Here is a 21,003-nt window from a genome sequence, read left to right as displayed (position 1 = left end):
GGACAGTGGTGGCACTGCCCAGAATTCCCGAGAATTCCCAGCCGGAATTCCCAAATCCCACCCAGAATTACCAACCGAGAATTCCCACCCAGAATTCCCGAGAATTCCCACCCGGAATTCCCAAATCCCACCCAGAATTACCAACCGAGAATTCCCGCCCAGAACTCCCAAAAGCTCCCCCTACAAATTCCTGAGAATTCCCAACCATTCCCAGGAATTTCCAACAATCCCCCCCACCCCGCAATTCCTAAAAATTCCCACCAAGAATTCCTGAGAATTCCCACCCAGAATTCCTGAGAATTCCTGCCTGAGAATTCCCAAGTCCCACCCAGAATTCCTGAAAATTCACAATAATTTCTCACCCAGAATTCCTGAAAATTCCTGAACATTCCCACCAAGAATTCCAACCCAGAATTCCCAAAAACTCCAGACTCTGTTGCCCTTAAACCGATGGATTTTATTGCAAACATCTTCGGGAGCAGAATAAAAATTACTGGAATCGGGAAACCCCAGGATTCCCCCAAAGTGTTCCCAGGAGCTGGGAAATCCCTGGAAATCCCGGGATTCCCACGGGGTCCAGGAAATCCCGGGATTCCCACGGGGTCCAGGAAATCCCGGGATTCCCACGGGGTCCAGGAAATCCCGGGATTCCCACGGGGTCCCGGCCCTTTTTCCTTCATGGCCTCGTTTCCTATGGAGCAGCCACAGCCCAGGGCTGATCCCAGCAGAATTCCAGGGTTGATCCCAGCAGAATTCCAGGGTTGATCCCAGCACAATTCCAGGGCTGATCCCAGCCACAATTCCAGGGCTGATCCCAGCACAATTCCAGGGCTGATCCCAGCACAATTCCAGGGTTGATCCCAGCACAATTCCAGGGATCCCGGGGCTGATCCCAGACTCGCTCCCGGCTCTGGAATTCCCGGGAATCGGCAGGAGGGGGCCGATCCCAGGGACGGTCCCAGGCTGATCCCCGGACGAGCAATCCTGGAACCAGTCCCGGCCTCAGCGCTGACTCCGGCATTCCCGCATTCCCGGATTCCCGGATTCCCGGATTCCTGGTATTCCCGGATTCCTGGTATTCCCGCATTCCCGGATTCCTGGTATTCCCGGATTCCCACATTCCCGGATTCCTGGTATTCCCGGATTCCTGGTATTCCCAGACTCCTGCATTCCCGGATTCCCGGATTCCCGCATTCCCGGATTCCTGGTATTCCCGGATTCCTGGTATTCCCGCATTCCCGGTATTCCCGCATTCCCGGATTCCTGCATTCCTGCATTCCGGGATTCCCGGATTCCCGGATTCCTGGTATTCCCGCATTCCCGGATTCCTGGTATTCCTGCATTCCCGGATCCCCGCATTCCCGGATTCCCGCATTCCCATATTCCGGCATTCCTGGCATTCCCGGCATTCCTGGATTCCTGGTATTCCCGCATTCCCCCATTCCCACATTCCCCCATTCCCACATTCCCCCATTCCCACATTCCTGCGTTCCCGGATTCCCAGATTCCTGGTATTCCCGGATTCCCAGATTCCTGGTATTCCCCCATTCCCCCATTCCCCCATTCCCGGATTCCCCCATTCCCACATTCCCGGATTCCCGGATTCCCGGCATTCCCGGATTCCCCCATTCCCGCGTTCCCGCGTTCCCGGAGTCAGCAGGAGCTGGCCTGCAGGCTGGCCTCGCTCAGCAGGGAGGCGATGGCGGCGGATCCGAGTTCCTCATCCGAGCTCAGCCGCTCGTCCCGCAGCGCCGAGTCCACGGCGCGGCGCCTGCCGGAGAAAATCCGCCTCTCCCTGCAATTCCTGGACTTCTCCATGGAATTCCCGGCCTTTTCCATGGAATTCCGGCCCTTCCCATGCAATTCCCGGACTTCTCCATGCAATTCCCGGCCCTTTCCATGCAATTCCCGCCTCTCCCTGCAATTCCCGGACTTCTCCACGGAATTCCGGCCCTTTCCATGCAATTCCCAGCCCTTTCCATGCAATTCCCGGACTTCTCCACGGAATTCCGGCTCTTCCATGCAATTCCAGCCTCTCCCATGCAATTCCCGGCCCTTTCCATGGAATTCCGGCCCTTTCCATGGAATTGTGGCCCTTTCCATGGAATTCCCGGCCCTTCCATGCAATTCCAGCCTCTCCCTGCAATTCCCGGACTTCTCCACGGAATTCCGGCTCTTCCATGCAATTCCAGCCTCTCCCATGCAATTCCCGGACTTCTCCACGGAATTCCAGCCCTTCCATGCAATTCCCAGCCCTTCCATGCAATTCCCGAACTTCTCCATGGAATTCCGGCCCTTTCCATGGAATTCCCGGCCCTTTCCATGCAATTCCCGAACTTTTCCATGGAATTCCCGGCCCTTTGCAGGTCAGCATTCCCTTGCCAGGGCTCCTTTTCCATGCCTTTAGACCCTTTCCCATCAATTTTGGGCTTTTTCCTTGGGATTTGGGGCATTCCCATGGACTTTGCATGGCTTTAGGAACCTTTCCCACGGATCCTGGAATTTTCCAGCTGGGAATTCCTTACCAGGCCTCCTTTTCCATGGATTTCAGGCGCCGCTGGAGCTGCTCGTTGAGCTCCTGCTGCTCCTCCAGCTCCCGCTGGGATTTTTTCCGGGCGTTTTCCAAGCGCTCGATTTCCTCCTCGGATTCATCCACCTGGCGCTTCAGGGCCTTCACCCGCAGGCTCAGCTGGGAATTCCCAGGATTCGGGCTCGGATTTGGGATTTGGGAATTCTGGGAGGATCCTGGGCTGCAGGGGATGGCCCTGGCCTCGGGATTTTAAGGATTTTAAAGGACTTGTCAGGGATTTGGAAGGAATTTTTAAGGATTGTTGGGGGTTTTTTTCCCATCCCAAATCATTCCAGGAATTCCTTGGGTGGGATTTTAGGGATCTTCAGGATCCAAGCTCCATTATTCCCATGGATTCCCATCCCGGGGATGGTGGGAATGTCCCCAGCCTCAGATTTTGAAGGAATTCGGAAGGAATTTTTAAGGTTCTTTGGGATCTTTCCCAGCCCAAACCATTCCAGGATTCCCCGTCGTGGCTCAGGTGGGATTTCTGGGACAAACCCTGAATCCTATCCCAGGTTTTTCCATGGAATTCCAGGAATTCCAGCCCCACCTGGTCCCTGTGGCTGCTGCTGCTCTGCCGCTCCTCGTCCAGCTGCAGCGACAATTCCTTAATTTTCCGCTCCAGCTTCCGGTTGGACGAGAGCAGGACGCTCTTTTCCCTACGGAGAAACGGGAATTCCATGGATTCCCCGCCCTTTGGAGCGGCCTGACAACGGGATTTGTATGGATTTTTATGGAATTTTAAGGAATTTCAAGGATATTAAGGGATTTTTAAGAATTTTTAAGACATTTGTCAAGGAATTTTCAAGGGATTCGGGATTTGGAAAAATTTGGGAATTGAGATTTGAGATTTGGGAACTGGGATTTGGGGTTGGAAAAATTTGGGAACTGGGATTGGAAAAATTTGGGATTTGGGAAGTGGGGATCATACGGGAATTGATATTTGGGATCAGGGATTTGAAATTTGGGAAGTGGGATTGGAAAAATTTGGGAATTGGGATGGGGCACCTCTCCTCAGCCTGGAGCTGCTCCCGGAGCTCTTCCAGCTGCGATTCCAGCTGGGAATTCCGGCTGTTCCCGGAATTCCGCTGCTGCCCCTCGGAAGCGGCCAGCCGGTTCTTCAGCTCCCTGTTCTGGGAAAAATTCCCAAAAATCCCCCTGAGCCCCCGGAAATTCCTGGTTTTGCCAAGTTTCCCAATGGGGAGGAATTCCAGGAATTCTTTGCAGGATTCCAGGAGTCAGGAAGGTGGGAAAAGTGGGAATTCTGGGACTTGTCTTCAGGGAGAAGTGGGAATTCCGCACAGGAAAGTGGGAATTCCGAACAGAAAAGTGGGAATTCCGTTGGAATTCTGCAGGAAAACCGCACTGGGAGAGGGCAGAGGACCCCAGAACTGGGACTGGTAACCAAAGGAAAAGCAGGAAAAGCTGGAAAAAACCAGGAAAGAACCAGAAAAAGCGGGATAAAAAGCAGGAAAAAACTGGGAAAACTCCTTGGAATGATGACCCCATTCCCAAGGATTCTTTTCCCAGAATTCCTCATGAAATCTGGGTTCTCCCTGGGGCCATTCCCGCCAGGATTAGAGGCTAGATCCAGGGATTTTTTCGTGGGATTTTTCCTGAGTTTTTCCCGGGATTTCCCCAGGATTTCCCCAGGGAATTTTGGGGGAATTTTCCCGGGATTTCCCGCACCTGGCGCTCCAGGGAGGATTTGTCACATTCCAGGTCCTGGCGGCTCGAACGTTCCTGGAGCAGCTCCGCCCGCAGCTGCTCGATCTGGGAAGAAAAACGGAAAAATCCGGGAATCTCCAGGACGTTCCATGGATTTCCATCGATTTTTCCTATGATTTTCCACATACTTCCATGGATTTTTCCATGGAATTCCGTTGATTTCCACAGATTTTCCACAGATTCTCCATGGACTTTTCCATGGATTTCCGGGATTGGAGGAGGCACTGGGATTCTCTGGGAATTCTGGGAAATGTATCCCTGGGATTATTCCCGATTGGAAAAATTGGGGAAAATTTTTCATTTTATGCCACTTATGCCTCGTAATTTTGGGGGAAAAGGAGGGAATAAAGTTTGGGAAGAGCTCAGAATACGCTGGGATTTAACCCCCAAAATTCCACCCAAGCACCAAAAATCCGGAATTCCTTTAGGAATTCTATATCCCTCTTCCCAGCCTCTTCCGATCCCCACTCCTGCCCCAACTGACAATTCCCAGCTGGAATTCCCAGCTGGATCCCTGGAGGGAGGGGTTGGAATTCTGGGAGAGTTGCGTTTCTGCCGAGAATTCCCAAAATTCCCAGGATTTTACCTGGTCCCGGCTCCGGGTCACCCTCTCGCTCAGCAGCTCCACCGAGCTCCGCTCCTCGTCCAGCTCCAATTCCAAACGTTTGGACTTTTCCTGATGGGAATTTGGCATGGAATTTTGGGGGAATTTTCTGGGAATTTTGGAAAATTTTTTTGGGGGAGAAATTTCTGGGAATCTTCCGGGACTTCTTTAGGAATTTTCCGTTATTTTTTTGGGAGGAATTTTCTGGGAGCGGCACGGGAATCTTTTTTTTCATTTCTTGGAGAGTTTTCCAGGATTTTTTTTTTCAGGAATCCCCACCTCCAGAGCTTTGGAATGCCGGGCTCGCTCCTCCTGGGATCTCTTCCCATTTTCCAGCTCCTGCTCCAGCTCCTGGAGCCTCTGGAGCAGCAGCTCCTTGTCCAGCAGGATCCGATCCCGCTCTTCCCGCTTTTCCTGGATCGTCTCCTTCAGCTGGGAAATCTGCCAGAAAAACCCCAAAATCCCCAGATTCCCAGCTGGATTTTTCCCTCAAAATCCACAGAATTCCTGGGAAAAATCAGCTGGAATTCCCAACAAACCTCGTCCTGGAGCTTCCCAAGGTCCTGTTGGAATTTTTCCGCCTCGGTCTCGCGGTCTTGGGCGATTTTTTGGGAATCCATGAGTTCCCGGCGGGATTTTTCCTGGAATTCTTCCAGTTGGGATCTCAGTGAGGCCAGGGAGCTCTGGGACTCCGCTGTCATCTGCTCCAGCTGAAAAAATGGGAATTTCGGGATGGGGAATTTCGTGGGATGGTGCCAAAAATGGGATCTGGGGGTTGGGGTGGAAATCCCAGAATTCCATGAAAAAAGCTAAAAATTCTATGGATAAAGCCCAGAATTCAATGGAAAAAAAACCCAGAATTCCATAAGAAACCCAAGAATTCCATGAAAAAAACCCAAAATGCCCTGAAAAATCCAGGGATTTTCTGGGAAAAACCCCTGGAATCTCTTCCCAAACCTCTCAAGAGGTCCCAGTCCCACAAGACGAAGATTTTGGGATGAAGAAATGCCACAATTCCATTAAAAAAAAAAAAACAAAAAAACAAAATTCCACCCAAAAATTTCCATTTTAAAAGAAACCCAGAATTCCATTTAAATGTCCTGAAATTCCATGAAAAAACTCCCAAACTTAGCAAAAAAAAACAAAAAATCCCCAAATTCCACAAAAAAACACCCAAACATTCCATTAAAAATAAAAACCAAACAAAATTCCAGGAAATAACCTAAAATTCCATTAAAAATCCCGTCATTCCGAAAATAAAAAAACCCAAATTACCCCCAAATCCCAAAAAATAAAATAACAAACAAGCCTGAAACGCCCCGCTCCGTGGAATTCCAGGGAAATCCGGGAATCTCTTCCCGCACCTCGTGGCTGAGCCGCTCCCGCCGCCGGCGCTCCTGGCCCAGCGCCGATCCCAAATCCCGCAGCTCCCGCTGGGCCCGCTCCAGGCGCGATTCCAGGGAATCCCGGCGGCGCCGCAGCTCCCGCTCCCGCTCCGCCGCCCCGGCCAGCGCCGCGCGCTCCGCCTGCGCCCGCATTCCGCTTGGCACCGGGACTCCCAGTCCCGCCAGGCTGGATCTCTGGGAATCATCTCTGGGAATTCCCAGTCCCTCCCCTTTGGATCTCTGGGAATTCCCAGTCCCGCCAGGCTGGATCTCTGGGAATTCCCAGTCCCGCCAGGCTGGATCTCTGGGAATTCCCAGTCCCGCCAGGCGGGATCTCTGGGAATTCCCAGTCCCGCCAGGCTGGATCTCTGGGAATCACCTCTGGGAATTCCCAGTCCCGCCAGGCTGGATCTTTGGGAATTCCCAGTCCCGCCAGGCTGGATCTCTGGGAATTCCCAGTCCCGCCAGGTTGGATCTCTGGGAATTCCCAGTCCCGCCAGGCTGGATCTCTGGGAATCATCTCTGGGAACTCCCAGTCCCGCCAGGCTGGATCTCTGGGAATTCCCAGTCCCGCCAGGCTGGATCTCTGGGAATTCCCAGTCCCGCCAGGTTGGATCTCTGGGAATTCCCAGTCCCGCCAGGCTGGATCTCTGGGAATCATCTCTGGGAACTCCCAGTCCCGCCAGGCTGGATCTCTGGGAATTCCCAGTCCCGCCAGGCTGGATCTCTGGGAATCATCTCTGGGAATTCCCAGTCCCGCCAGGCTGGATCTCTGGGAATCATCTCTGGGAATTCCCAGTCCCGCCAGGCTGGATCTCTGGGAATCACCTCTGGGAATTCCCAGTCCCGCCAGGCTGGATCTCTGGGAATCATCTCTGGGAATTCCCAGTCCCGCCAGGCTGGATCTCTGGGAATCACCTCTGGGAATTCCCAGTCCCGCCAGGCTGGATCTCTGGGAATCATCTCTGGGAATTCCCAGTCCCGCCAGGCGGGATCTCTGGGAATCATCTCTGGGAATTCCCAGTCCCGCCAGGCTGGATCTCTGGGAATCATCTCTGGGAATTCCCAGTCCCTCCCCTTTGGATCTCTGGGAATCACCAGTCCCGCCAGTTTGGATCTTTGGGAATTCCCAGTTCGGCCAGTTTGGATCTTTGGGAATTCCCAGTTCGGCCAGTTTGGATCTTTGGGAATTCCCAGTTCGGCCAGTTTGGATCTCTGGGAATTCCCAGTCCCGCCAGGCTGGATCTCTGGGAATCACCTCTGGGAATTCCCAGTCCCGCCAGTTTGGATCTTTGGGAATTCCCAGTCCCGCCAGGCTGGATCTCTGGGAATCACCTCTGGGAATTCCCAGTCCCTCCCCTTTGGATCTCTGGGAATCATCTCTGGGAATTCCCAGTCCCTCCCCTTTGGATCTTTGGGAATCATCTCTGGGAATTCCCAGTCCCTCCCCTTTGGATCTTTGGGAATTCCCAGTCCTGCCAGTTTGGATCTCTGGGAATTCCCAGTCCCGCCAGGCTGGATCTCTGGGAATCATCTTTGGGAATTCCCAGTCCCGCCAGTTTGGATCTCTGGGAATTCCCAGTCCCGCCAGTTTGGATCTTTGGGAATCATCTTCGGGAATTCCCAGTCCCGCCAGTTTGGATCTTTGGGAATCATCTTTGGGAATTCCCAGTCCCGCCAGTTTGGATCTCTGGGAATCACCAGTCCCTCCCCTTTGGATCTTTGGGAATTCCCAGTTCGGCCAGTTTGGATCTTCGGGAATTCCCAGTCCCGCCAGTTTGGATCTTTGGGAATCATCTTTGGGAATTCCCAGTCCCTCCAGTTTGGATTTTCAGGAATTCCCAGTCCCTCCAGTTTGGATTTTTGGGAATCTCCAGTTTGGATTTTTTTGGGAATTCCCAGTCCGTCCAGTTTGGATTTTTGGGAATTCCCAGTACCTCCAGTTTGGATTTTTGGGAATTCCCAGTACCTCCAGTTCGGCTGCTTTCTCCCGGAGCTGTTCCCACTTTTCCCGCTCTTCCTGGGATTCCTCCAGCTGTGATTCCAGAACTTTCCGTGCCTCCTCTGATGCCTCCAGTGCCGATCCAAGGGAAATCTGGGCCTTGGGGTTTGGGGGAATTTTGGGGGGGATTTTTGAGGAATTTTGGGGGATTTTGCAGGCTTTTTGGGGGGATTTTGTGGGAATTCTTTTTAAATTCTTGGGGCAATTTTGGCAGCGCCCACAATGAGCGAATCTGGGACCCCAAATTCTGAAAAATTCCCCCAAAATTTCCAAAAACTTCCCGATTCCTGGGATTTCCTCCTGTTACCTGGGCAGCCTCGTCCCGCTCCCCCCGAAGCTTTTCCAGATCCTTCTGGCCCTGCTCCAGCTCCTGGGAGAAATCCCAAATTTTGGGGGAAGAATAATGGATTTTTGGGGAAAAATCCCGAATCTTGGGGGAAAAAAAATTCCTAAATTTTGGGCAAAAAAACCCCAGATTTGGGGATAGAACTCCCCGGATTTCTCCCACCTTCCGGAGCTTTTCCAGCTCCTGGGGGTCGCTCCGATCCCGATCCTCCCGCGCCGCCTGGAATCGCTCCCGGAGCTCCCGGAGCTCCTCCTCCAACTCCTCCCGCTCCAGCTGCACCTGCAGCAGCCTGGAAAACCCAACAATTCCCAAAATCCCCTCCATCCCAAAATCCCCGACCCTGTTTCGTTGGGATTTGGAGTGGAAAATCCTGGAAAATCCCAGAACTGGGAGCTCCAGATCCGCCCCCATCCCCCTTTTTTGGGGTTTTGGGGGTGGAAAATCCCAGAGAATTCACATATTTGAGGCTTCCCAAATCCCGCAGCACTCCCCAGGCCCAGTTTTTTGGGATTCAGAGTGGAAAACCCCAGAAAATTCCCAGTTTTTTTGGGATAGGACTTGGAAAACCTCAGAAAATCCCAAATTTCGGGTCTCCCCAAGGCACAAGACTCACTCCTGCTTGGAATTCCGGAGCTCTTCCTTGTTTTTCTGGAACATTTCCCGCCACTGCTCCGTCTCCTCTGTGCTCTCCTCCAGCTCCCGCCGCAGATTCCGGAGCTGCATTCCCAAGTTTTCCCGTTCCTGCTCCAGGCTGGATTTCTCCTGCAAGGAATTTACAAGATTCTCCAAAAAAAATTCCCTGGGAATTCAAGCCAAAATATCCACGGAATCGGTGCCGAGTCCGTGGAAATCCCAGAGCGATTCCTCCCAGTTTTTCCCGTGTTCCGCCGGGGATTTTTCCCACATTTCAGAGGTTTGGAACACGGGGGGAAGGCTGGAATTCCCAGCAGCATCCCGAATTCCCGTCGCGAATTCCCACCTGTGCCGCTCGTTCCGTTTCTGCCCGGAGCGCCTCCACCTCGCTCCGGAGCCGCTCCAGGTGGGAATCGTGCGCGGCCACCTCGGCCTTCAGGGCGCCCCGGAGCGCCTGCAGCTCCCGCTCCCGGCGCCGCAGCTGCTCCCGGCACTCCTGCAGCTCCTGGGGTGGGAAAAGTTGGGATTCGGGATGGGGAAACCCGCTGGGAATGGGAAATCCGGGATTCGGGATGGGGGAAACCCGCTGGGAATGGGAAATCCGGGATTCGGGATGGGGGAAACCCGCTGGGAATGGGAAATTTGGGATTCGGGATGGGGGAAACCCGCTGGGAATGGGAAATCCGGGATTCGGGATGGGGGAAACCCGCTGGGAATGGTAAATCTGGGATTCGGGATGGGGGAAACCCGCTGGGAATGGTAAATCTGGGATTCGGGATGGGGAAAACCTGCAAAAGCTGCTGGGAATGGGAAATCTGGGATTCGGGATGGGGGAAACCCACTGGGGATGGGAAATCTGGGATTCGGGATGGGGAAAACCCGCTGGGAATGGGAAATCTGGGATTCGGGATGGGGGAAACCTGCAAAAGCTCCTGGAGCTGCTCCCGGCACTCCTGCAGCTCCTGGGGTGGCAAAAGTTGGGATTCGGGATGGGGAAACCCGCTGGGAATGGGAAATCTGGGATTCGGGATGGGGGAAACCCGCTGGGAATGGGAAATCTGGGATTCGGGATGGGGGAAACCTGCAAGAGCTGCTGGGAATGGGAAATCCGGGATTCGGGATGGGGGAAACCCGCTGGGAATGGGAAATCTGGGATTCGGGATGGGGGAAACCCGCTGGGAATGGGGAATTTGGGATTCGGGATGGGGGAAACCCGCTGGGAATGGGAAATTTGGGATTTGGGATGGGGAAAACCTGCAAAAGCTGCTGGGAATGGGAAATCTGGGATTCAGGATGGGGGAAAACCTGCAAAAGCTGCTGGGAATGGGAAATCTGGGATTCGGGATGGGGGAAACCCACAAGAGCTCCTGGGGATGGGAAATCTGGGATTTGGGATGGGGGAAACCCACAAGAGCTCCTGGAGCTGCTTCCGGCACTCCTGCAGCTCCTGGGGATGGGAAATCTGGGATTTGGGATGGGGGAAAACCATCAAAAGCTCCTCAGAATGGGAAATCTGGGATTCGGGATGGGGGAAACCCGCAAAAGCTGCTGGAGCTGCTCCCGACACTCCTGCAGCTCCTGGGATGGGAAATTTGGGATTCGGGATGGGGAAAACCATCAAAAGCTGCTGGGAATGGGAAATCTGGGATTTGGGATGTGAAAACCCTCACAAGCTCCTGGAGCTGCTCCCGGCACTCCTGCAGCTCCTGGCAATGGGAAAACTTGGGGAAATGGGAAAATTGGGACTTGGGATGTGGCTGTGACCCCAAAACCTCTTCCAGCTGCTCCTGGCATTCCTGGAAATCCTGGGAATGGGGAAATTGGTACTTGGGGATGGCAAAAAATCCCAAAGCCTCCTCAAGTCTACCCAGGATTCCAGGAGTTCCTGGGAACGGCAAATTCGGGATTTGGGGATTTGGGGTTCATTTCTTTGTGAGTTTTTTATTGGGATTTTTCAGATTTTGAGGTTTTGGGCGGTTTTTGTGGTTTTTTGCCCGTTTTGGAGGTTTTTCGGGGTACCTGGTAGAGGCCCTGTGCCTCGGGGTCACTTTTGGGGTCCGTGGGCAGCAGCTGCCCCTCGAGGTGGCCCAGCCGCGCCTCCAGCGCCTCCTTGGCAGCTCGCAGCTCGCTCAGCCTGGGCAACGAAGGGTTAATGGGGAAATCAAGGGTTTGGGGGTTTTTGGGGGGCCCAGAGGGGATTTGCTGGGGGCTGGGTGGGATCAGGGGAGGTTTGGAGGTGTCTGGGGGGATTAAGGGAGGTCCAGAGGGTCTCCAAAGGGTCTTTGGGCCCCAAACCCCAAAAGGGACAAAGGGGGACCCACAGTGACCCCAAACCTCAAAGGGACACCCCAAACCTGCCCCCGACCCTTTAGGGGACCCCAAAACCCAAAGGGACACCCCAAACCTGCCCCCGACCCTTTAGGGGACCCCAAAACCCAAAGGGACATCAGGGAGGACCCCAAACCCCAAAGGGACACCCCAAACCTGCCCCCGACCCTTTAGGGGACCCCAAAACCCAAAGGGACATCAGGGAGGACCCCAAACCCCAAAGGGTCACCCCAAACCTGCCCCAGACCCTTTAGGGGACCCCAAACCCCAAAGGGACACCCCAAACCTGCCCCAAACCCTTTAGGGGACCCCAAACCCCAAAGGGCCACCCCAAACCCATCCCAAACCCTTTAGGGGACCCCAGACCCCCGGGAGTGACCCCAAACCCCTGGGGGTGACCCCAAATCCCTGGGAATGACCCCAAACCCCAAAGGGACATCAGGGAGGACCCCAAACCTCAAAGGGCCACCCGAAACCCATCCCAAACCCCTTAGGGGACCCCAGACCCCCGGGAGTGACCCCAAATCCCTGGGGGTGACCCCAAATCCCTGGGGGTGACCCCAAACCCCTGGGAATGACCCCAAACCCCTGGGGGTGACCCCACAGCCCTGGGGGTGACCCCAAACCCCTGGGGGTGACCCCACACCCCTGGGGGTGACCCCACACCCCAAAGGGACAATGGGGGTGACCCCAAACCCATCCCGCCGTTGGTGACCCCATTACTGGGCCTGGCTCCGCTGCAGCTCCTGGGATTTCCTGTCCAGGGCCTCCCGCAGGATTTGGGATTGGGGCGAGGCCGGAGCCCCCACGGAACTCTGGGGAATTCGGGACATTTGGGATGTTGGAGACATCCCATCCTAAAATCCCAAATCCCAAACCCATCCCAAATCCCAAACCCATCCCAAATCCCAAACCCATCCCAAACCCATCCCAAATCCCAAACCCATCCCAAACCCATCCCAAATCCCAAACCCATCCCAAATCCCAAACCCATCCCAATCCCAAACCCATCTCAAACCCATCCCAAATCCTAAATCCCAAATCCTAAATCCCAAATCCCAAACCCATCCAGAAATCCTAAACCCATCCAGAAATCCTAAAGCCATCCCAAATCCCAAACCCATCCCAAACCCATCCCAAATCCCAAACCCATCCCAAACCCATCCCAAACCCATCCCAATCCCAAACCCATCCCAAATCCCAAACCCATCCCAAATCCCAAACCCATCCCAAACCCATCCCAAATCCCAAACCCATCCCAAATCCTAAATCCCAAATCCCAAAGCCATCCCAATCCCAAACCCATCCCAAACCCATCCCAAATCCTAAATCCCAAACCCCAAACCCATCCAGAAATCCTAAAGCCATCCCAAATCCCAAAGCCATCCCAAATCCCAAACCCATCCCAATCCCAAACCCATCCCAAACCCATCCCAAATCCATCCCAAATCCCAAACCCATCCAGAAATCCTAAAGCCATCCCAAATCCCAAACCCATCCCAAAGCCATCCCAAATCCTAAATCCCAAATCCATCCCAAATCCCAAATCCATCCCAAATCCCAAAGCCATCCCAAAGCCATCCCAAAGCCATCCCAAATCCCAAACCCATCCAGAAATCCTAAAGCCATCCCAAATCCCAAAGCCATCCCAATCCCAAACCCATCCCAAATCCTAAATCCCAAATCCCAAATCCATCATCCCAAATCCCAAACCCATCCAGAAATCCCAAATCCATCCCAAATCCCAAAGCCATCCCATACTCCAGGAGTTTTCCCGCTCACCGCCAGCTCCTGGAATTTCCCCAGCAGCCTCGAGGTTTTCCTTTTCAGGGAAATTTCACTCTCAGAGCTCCTGGAATTTGGGGTTGGATTTGGGGGGAAAAAATTGGGAAGGAAGTCATGGAAAAAGGGAAAGGGCAGGAACGACTGGGATTCCCCCAAATCCCGAATTTGGGGAAAGTATTTGGGAACTGAGGTCATGGAGTGGGAATTTTAGGGTGGTTTGGGGGGATTTTGGGGAATTTGGGGGTTTTGGCCTCACCCCTCCTTTAGGATGCTGTAGATGAGCTCGGTGGGGTTTTCGCTGCCCCCCAGTTCCCGCTGATCCCGCAGCAGGTCCGGGGTGGATTTCAGCTTCCGGGAGGGAAAAAAACCTCAATTCCAACAAAACCCCCAAATCCCTCATTCTAGAGGGGAAAAAACCCCAATTTTACAGGAAAAAACATGACTGTATAGGGGAAAACCACAATTTTCTAGGAAACAATTCGCCAGTTTTATGGGAAAAAAAAAAAATCCCAGTTTTGTAGGAAAAAACCCAATTTCATGGGAAAACCCCCCAAACTTAATAGGAAAAACCCCTTAAATATTCTAGGAAAACCCCACTTTTTTTTAGGCAAGCCCCCAATTTTCATATAAACCCCCCATTTTTTCAGGAATTTTTTCCCCCAGGTACCTGCATCTCCACGCTCTGCTCCTGCACGCCCCCAAAGCCGGCGGGAATTTGGGGACTCGGGGGCGGGATCGCGGCGGATTCCCGGGAATTCCGCGCCTCCAAACTCTGCGAGCGTTTCCTCGGAGCCGCCGCGGGGCCGCGGAACCTCCGCGCCGCTCGCCCGCGGGGCAAATTCCCGTCGAATTTCGTGATCAGGGAATCCACGGAGCGCAGCGGCTCCGTGTCCACGTCGCCAGGGATTTTGGGAATTTCCGCGTCCTTTTTTCCCAATTTCTCCCCGCTCCTGGGGAGAGGCGCGCTGAGGTCCCCGTGGGATTGGGATCGGCGCAGCTCCTCCGAGCATTTGGGGATTTTCGGCTGCTGATCCGAGGATTTTGGGGCATCTCGGGATCTTCCCGGGTCCTGATCCGAGAATTTCGGGATGCCCCGAGATCGCCCCGAAGTTTCCTCATCCCAGGAGGATTTGGGGACCCCCGGGGACCCCCCTGGAATTTCGTGCTCCGAGGATCTGGGGCCCTTCCTTCGCTCCTCATCCCAGGAGGATTTGGGGACCCCCGGGGTCCCCCCTGGAATTTCGTGCTCCGAGGATCTGGGGCCCTTCCTTCGCTCCTCATCCCAGGAGGATTTGGGGACCCCCGGGGACCCCCCTGGAATTTCGTGCTCCGAGGATCTGGGGCCCTTCCTTCGCTCCTCATCCCAGGATTTGGGGACCCCCGGGGATCCCCCTGGAATTTCGTGCTCCGGGGATCTGGGGCCCTTCCTTCGCTCCTCATCCCAGGATTTGGGGACCCCCGGGGACCCCCCCGAACCTTCCTCATCCACAAACTCGGGGTCCCCCCGGGAACCGTCCCGCTCTGCGAACGCGGGCGCCCCGCGCATCCCCGCATCCCAAAATCCGCCCTCGCCGCCGCGCTGCTCCGCGGGGCCGCCCGGGGCCCGGGCTGCGGGGGGATTCGGGGGCGCCTGGGGCCGCGCCCCTTGGATGCGCACGCCGAAGCTGTCGCCGCCGCCGCCGCCGCCGTTGAGCACCACGAAGGGCTGCCCGGCGATGCCCCGCACCCGCACGGCCACGCCGTAGGAGCCGCCGCGGGGGCGCGGGGGGCGCGGGGCGCGCCGCGCCTCGCCGAGCTCGCGGATGAAGCGGATCTGGACGCCGTGGTCCAGCGGCTGCTCCGCCATGGCTGCGGGACAAGCCGCTCCTTCATTTCCACCCGTTTATCCCGCATTTTCTCTTCATTTCCACCGTTCATCCCCCATTTTCCCTTCATTTCCACCATTTATCCCGCATTTTCCCTTCATTTCCACCGTTCGTCCCGCATTTTCCCTTCATTTCCACCCGTTCGTCCCGCATTCTCCCTTCATTTCCCCATTCATCCCGCATTTTCCCTTCCTTTCCCCCGTTCATCCCGCATTTTCCCTTCATTTCCACCGTTCATCCCGCATTTTCCCTTCATTTCCACCGTTCATCCCGCATTTTCCCTTCCCTTCCCCGTTCGTCCCGCATTCTCCCTTCCCTTCCCCGTTTCCCCCCCATTTTCCCTCCGTTTCCCCCGTTTTTCCCACATTTCCCCTCAGTTTTCCCCACTTTTCCCCACTTTTCCCCGTTTTTTTCCAGTTTTTCCTACATTTCCCCCCAGTTTCCCCCTTTCCCCTCCGTTTTGTGCGGGTTTTTCCCGGTTCTCTTTTTCTCCATCGTTTTTCCTCCCGGTTTTCCTCTTCCCTCGCCCTCCCCCCTCCCCCCCGCATTTCTCGCCATTTCCCCCCATTTTTTTCCCCTTTTTCACCATTATTTCCCCATTTTTCCCAGTTTCTTCCCCTTTTTCTCCCCATTTTTTTCCCCTTTTTCACCATTATTTCCCTATTTTTCCCAGTTTCTTCCTCTTTTTCTCCCCACTTTTTTCCCCATTTTTCCCAGTTTCTTCCCCTTTTTCTCCCCATTTTTTTCCCCTTTTTCACCATTATTTCCCTATTTTTCCCAGTTTCTTCCCCTTTTTCTCCCCTTTTTTTCCTGTTTTTTCTCCGATTTCCCTATTTTTTCCCGGTGTTCCCCTTTTTTCACTTGTCTTCCCCCTTCTCCCCACTTTTTTTCCCCCTGTTTTCCCCCATTTCTCCTGATTTTCCCGGTTTTTTCCCCAGTTTTTCGGACGAGAGGTGACATTTTGGGAACCTCCACCCCGCCGCCCTCGATCCCAGAAATCCCCTGGAAGCCCCGGGAAAAAAAAAAATCGGGAATTTAGGATTGGAAAAGCCGCGATTCTGCCCCAAATCCCGGGTTTTTTGCGGGAATAAATCGGGAATGACACAACGAGCTGCGGAATGAGCGGGGGAATTTGGGATGTTTGTTGGGATTTGGGGATGGGTCTGAAGTGCCGGGAAAATCCCAAAAAATTCCCAAAGGGAAGGAGCAGAGCACGGGATGGGGGTGGGAAAAAGGATCCCAAGCCAAATCCTCCAGAATTCCCACAAATCCCTGGAATGGCAGGGGAAGGATCCTGGAAGCAGAATTCCCCAATCCCTAAAGCCCCAAATGCCCAAATCCCTAAATTCCTGAATCCCCAAATCCCCGAATTCCCAAATCCCTATATTCTACCGTCCCTTTGGAATCACTACAAATCCCAGAAATCTCAAAATCCCTGGAATGGCAGGGGAAGGACCACAGGAATGGAATTCCCAAATCCCCAAATCCCTGGGACCGGAGTCCCCAGGAAATCCAGGAACCGACCTGAGCAGGGAGCGGCGCCGGCGGAAAATCGGGAATTTTTCCAGGTGGCCAAAGGGCGGCGGGGCCGAGGCCAGGGCGGGGCCGGGAGCGATCCCGATGGGAATTCCGGGATCGGGAGAAACCTTTGGAAGGGCCAGGAGGGGTCGGGATCACCGGGAAGGGCTGGGATCCATCCCGGATCCCAGGATCCATCCCGGATCCATCCTGGATCCCAGGATCCATCCCAAACCTTTGGATCCATCCCAAATCCCGGGATCCATCCCAAATCCCAGGATCCATCCCAGATCCCAGGATCCATCCCGGATCCCGGATCCATCCCAAACCCCAGGATCCATCCCGGATCCCGGGATCCATCCCGGATCCATCCCAAATCCCAGGATCCATCCCGGATCCCAGGATCCATCCCGGATCCCAGGATCCATCCCGGATCCATCCCGGATCCCAGGATCCATCCCAAATCCCAGGATCCATCCCGGATCCATCCCAAACCCTTGGATCCATCCCAAATCCCAGGATCCATCCCAAATCCCAGGATCCATCCCGGATCCCAGGATCCATCCCAAATCCTTGGATCCATCCCAAACCCCAGGATCCATCCCAAACCCTTGGATCCATCCCGGATCCATCCCAAACCCTTGGATCCATCCCAAACCCTTGGATCCATCCCGGATCCCAGGATCCATCCCAAATCCCAGGATCCATCCCGGATCTATCCCAAATCCCAGGATCCATCCCGGATCCATCCCAAATCCCAGGATCCATCCCGGATCTATCCCAAATCCCAGGATCCATCCCAAATCCCAGGATCCATCCCGGATCCATCCCAAATCCCAGGATCCATCCCAAATCCCAGGATCCATCCCGGATCCATCCCAAACCCTTGGATCCATCCCAAACCCTTGGATCCATCCCAAATCCCAGGATCCATCCCGGATCCATCCCAGAGCAGGTGGAGAATCCATGGGGGGGGAGGGGGTTGGGAATGTTCCCAGATGGCTCCAGAAAAACCGGGAAGGGGGGAGGGCTGCAAAAACCGGGAGAGGATTTGGAATTTCCAGAAATCCGGGAGAGGATTGGATATTCCCAAAATGAGGAAATCCAGGATTTCTGGGATTTCATTGGAAAACTGAAAGGAACAAACCGGGAAAAGGGGATTTGGGGGCTGAAAAACTGGGAAAAAAACCAGAAAAATGCAAATTTTGGGCCTGAGAAAAACCAGAATTTCAGGAATTTCCTTGGAAAACTGGGAGGGGAAAAGCAGGAAAAGGGAAATTAGAGTCTAAAAAAAACCAAAAATGGGAATTTTCCCTGTGGATGGGGTCGGGAAAAATCAGGAGAGGCCATCCTGACCCTCTGGAAGGGCGGAATTTTGGGAATTCTCCGGCTGGCCGGGATCCATGGAAGCACAAAGAGCCTTTGTGGCTCCGACCCAGAAAAAGTCGTTTCGTAATTCCTGGAGTAGCCGGAAAATCCGAGGGGAAAAAAAAAAAACTGGAGTTGCTTTTCCAGGATTTTTTTCCCTTTTTTTTCTTTAAGGAGGAAAGGGAACTTGGGATTTTGAGAATGGAGAAACGGAGGGAAAAATCCGGCTGGTCAAGGGTGGGAAAGGAAGGGAAAAATCCCCAATTTTCCCAAAATATTCCCAAAATTGCTGGGAATCCAATATTTAGGATGGTCCCAGTGAGGTTTTCCCAAAATTCTGCTTCGTTCCCGAGTCCCTGGGGCCTAAATTGAGCTCCAAATGATCCCAAAGAATTCCCAAATTATCCCAAATGATCCTGAATTATCCCAAATGAATTCTCGCAAATGATCCCAAGTTATCATCTCAAATTATGCCAAATGATCCCGAATTAATTATCCCAAATTGCCCCGAATTAATTATCCCAAACCATCCTGGGTTTTTTTGCCTCCAGGAGGATTTTTTTTTTGGGATCTTTCCCAAACTTCCGCCCTCGGCTCCTCCCCCGGGCGTTGTTTGGGGCCAAAGTCCGGGAATTTGGAGCCGCGCCCAAAAACCAGGAGCGGCTGTTCCGGATTTTCCAGTTTTTCCCGCTTTTCCTGGGAACCCGAAACCGGGGAGGGGCGGAGATCATGGGGGGGAGAGGGGATTGCACCTGGAAAAATGGGAATTTTCACCCGGAAAAATGGGGATTTTCACCCGGAAAAAGGGTCAGGAGTGGAATTTGCCACCTGGGAAAATGGGATCTTTCACCTGGGAAAGGGTCGGGAGAGGGATTTCCATTTGGGATCGGGAATATTTGGGATTGGGATCATCCCTCAGGCGCTGCTCCCTCCGGAGCCGAATTCCAGGAATTCCAGCCCAACCTCGGGCAGAGTTCCCAGGTTAACCATTGACCCCAAATCCCGGGAAACCGAGCCCAAATCCCGGGAAATCGAGCCCAGATCCCGGGAAATCGAGCCCAAATCCCGGGAAATCCCATTCCAGCCCTCCTGGGAATCCCGATCTCGTTCCCAGCGCGTCGCCGCCGGGATCCGGTGACGGTTTCCAGGGAAATTGAGCCCCTGGAACCGGAGCCCTCGGGATGCAATTCCCGAGTGCAGAAAAGCCTCGGGATAACCGGGAATGGGGAATGGGATAACTGGGAATGGGGAACGATCCCATTCCTTTGGGATAACCGGGAATGATCCCATTCCTTTGGGATAACCGGGAATGATCCCATTCCTTTGGGATAACTGGGAATGATCCCATTCCTTTAGGATAACCGGGAATGGGATAACTGGGAATGGGGAACGATCCCATTCCTTTGGGATAACCAGGAATGATCCCATTCCTTTGGGATAACCGGGAATGGGATAACTGGGAATGGGGAACAATCCCATTCCTTTGGGATAACCAGGAATGATCCCATTCCTTTGGGATAACCAGGAATGATCCCATTCCTTTGGGATAACCGGGAATGGGATAACTGGGAATGGGGAACGATCCCATTCCTTTAGGATAACCAGGAATGATCCCATTCCTTTGGGATAATGGGGAATGATCCCATTCCTTTGGGATAACCAGGAATGATCCCATTCCTTTGGGATAACCAGGAATGATCCCATTCCTTTGGGATAACTGGGAATGATCCCATTCCTTTGGGATAACCGGGAATGGGGAATGATCCCATTCCTTTGGGATAACTGGGAATGATCCCATTCCTTTGGGATAATGGGGAATGATCCCATTCCTTTGGGATAACCGGGAATGATCCCATTCCCTGGACACTGAAATCCCTGCAGGATTTGGTTTGCCCTGGATCCCGTCCCGGATTTCAGCCCAGAATTCCCCCCCTGAGGAATTCAATCCCACATTCATTCCCCCAGGAATTCCCTCCCTGAGGAATTCAATCCCACATTCATTCCCCCAGGAATTCCCTCCCTGAGGAATTCAATCCCACATTCATTCCCCCAGAATTCCCTCCCTGAGGAATTCAATCCCACATTCATTCCCCCAGGAATTCCCTCCCTGATCCCAAAGAGCCGCAAAACCCCAAATCCCGCCCGGGGAAAGGGAATTCGGATCCCGAAGCGGCCCGACCGCTCCGGGAGCGCCCGGAGCCGTCCCAGAAACCCGGAACGAAACGGGACAAAACCTCCTGGATTTGGGATCCCTGGAGTTTGGGATCCGCCGGCTCCGGGAAGCGGCTCCAAAACCCACCCGGATCTCCCCCAAATTCCTGGAGGGGTAAAAGGCGGGAGTCGCGCCGCCCTGAAAGGTCGGGAAGGGTTTTCTGAGGGGATCCCGAAGGACGGGAGCCCGTGGAGGGACACCGGGAGCCCGTGGAGGGACACCGGGACCCTTAAAGGGACACCGGGACCCCTTAAAGGGACACCGGGACCCCGTGGAGGGACACCGGGACCCCATGAAGGGACACCGGGAGCCTTAAAGGGACACCGGGACCCCGTGGAGGGACACCGGGACCCTTAAAGGGACACCGGGACCCCTTAAAGGGACACCGGGACCCTTAAAGGGACACCGGGACCCCTTAAAGGGACACCGGGACCCCGTGGAAGGACACCGGGACCCCCTAAAGGGACACCGGGACCCCGTGGAGGGACACCGGGACCCTTAAAGGGACACCGGGACCCTTAAAGGGACACTGGGACCCCGTGGAGGGACACCGGGACCCCCTAAAGGGACACCGGGACCCCGTGGAGGGACACCGGGACCCTTAAAGGGACACCGGGACCCTTAAAGGGACACCGGGACCCCGTGGAGGGACACCGG

General features: G+C 54.3%; 1 protein-coding gene across 5 annotated transcripts; it reads right to left on the bottom strand.

Annotated features, from left to right (window-relative positions):
• Nucleotides 1–436: 436 nt before the first annotated feature.
• CGN (cingulin) lies at nt 437–20,484 on the bottom strand. Of its 5 annotated transcripts, none has more exons than XM_085560951.1 (21): nt 20,369–20,484; nt 16,773–16,894; nt 14,051–15,231; nt 13,640–13,731; nt 13,381–13,450; nt 12,322–12,413; nt 11,290–11,404; nt 10,941–11,075; nt 9,617–9,775; nt 9,251–9,399; nt 8,599–8,926; nt 8,259–8,390; nt 6,269–6,484; nt 5,444–5,614; nt 5,184–5,345; nt 4,887–4,976; nt 4,262–4,345; nt 3,581–3,705; nt 3,123–3,231; nt 2,526–2,689; nt 437–1,771 (listed from the first exon to the last, which is right to left on the bottom strand). In XM_085560951.1, the coding sequence occupies exons 3-21, from the start codon at nt 15,227–15,229 to the stop codon at nt 1,654–1,656; spliced, it is 3,690 nt and encodes a 1,229-aa protein (XP_085417077.1). In that variant the 5' UTR covers nt 15,230–15,231; nt 16,773–16,894; nt 20,369–20,484; the 3' UTR covers nt 437–1,653. The 5 variants fall into 5 exon arrangements, with proteins under 5 accessions (XP_085417077.1, XP_085417076.1, XP_085417073.1 ...); XM_085560950.1 differs by lacking the exon at nt 20,369–20,484 and having other exon boundaries at nt 8,599–8,661; nt 8,800–8,926; nt 16,773–16,967; XM_085560947.1 differs by lacking the exon at nt 20,369–20,484 and having other exon boundaries at nt 6,269–6,430; nt 16,773–16,968.
• Nucleotides 20,485–21,003: the final 519 nt, after the last annotated feature.

Source organism: Lonchura striata, chromosome 25, assembly GCF_050655825.1.
Source record: "Lonchura striata isolate lonStrDom1 chromosome 25, ASM5065582v1, whole genome shotgun sequence".
NCBI lineage: Eukaryota > Metazoa > Chordata > Aves > Passeriformes > Estrildidae > Lonchura > Lonchura striata.
The sequence above is the reverse complement of the archived record's forward strand: the minus strand, read 5'-3'. Positions and strand labels throughout refer to the sequence as shown.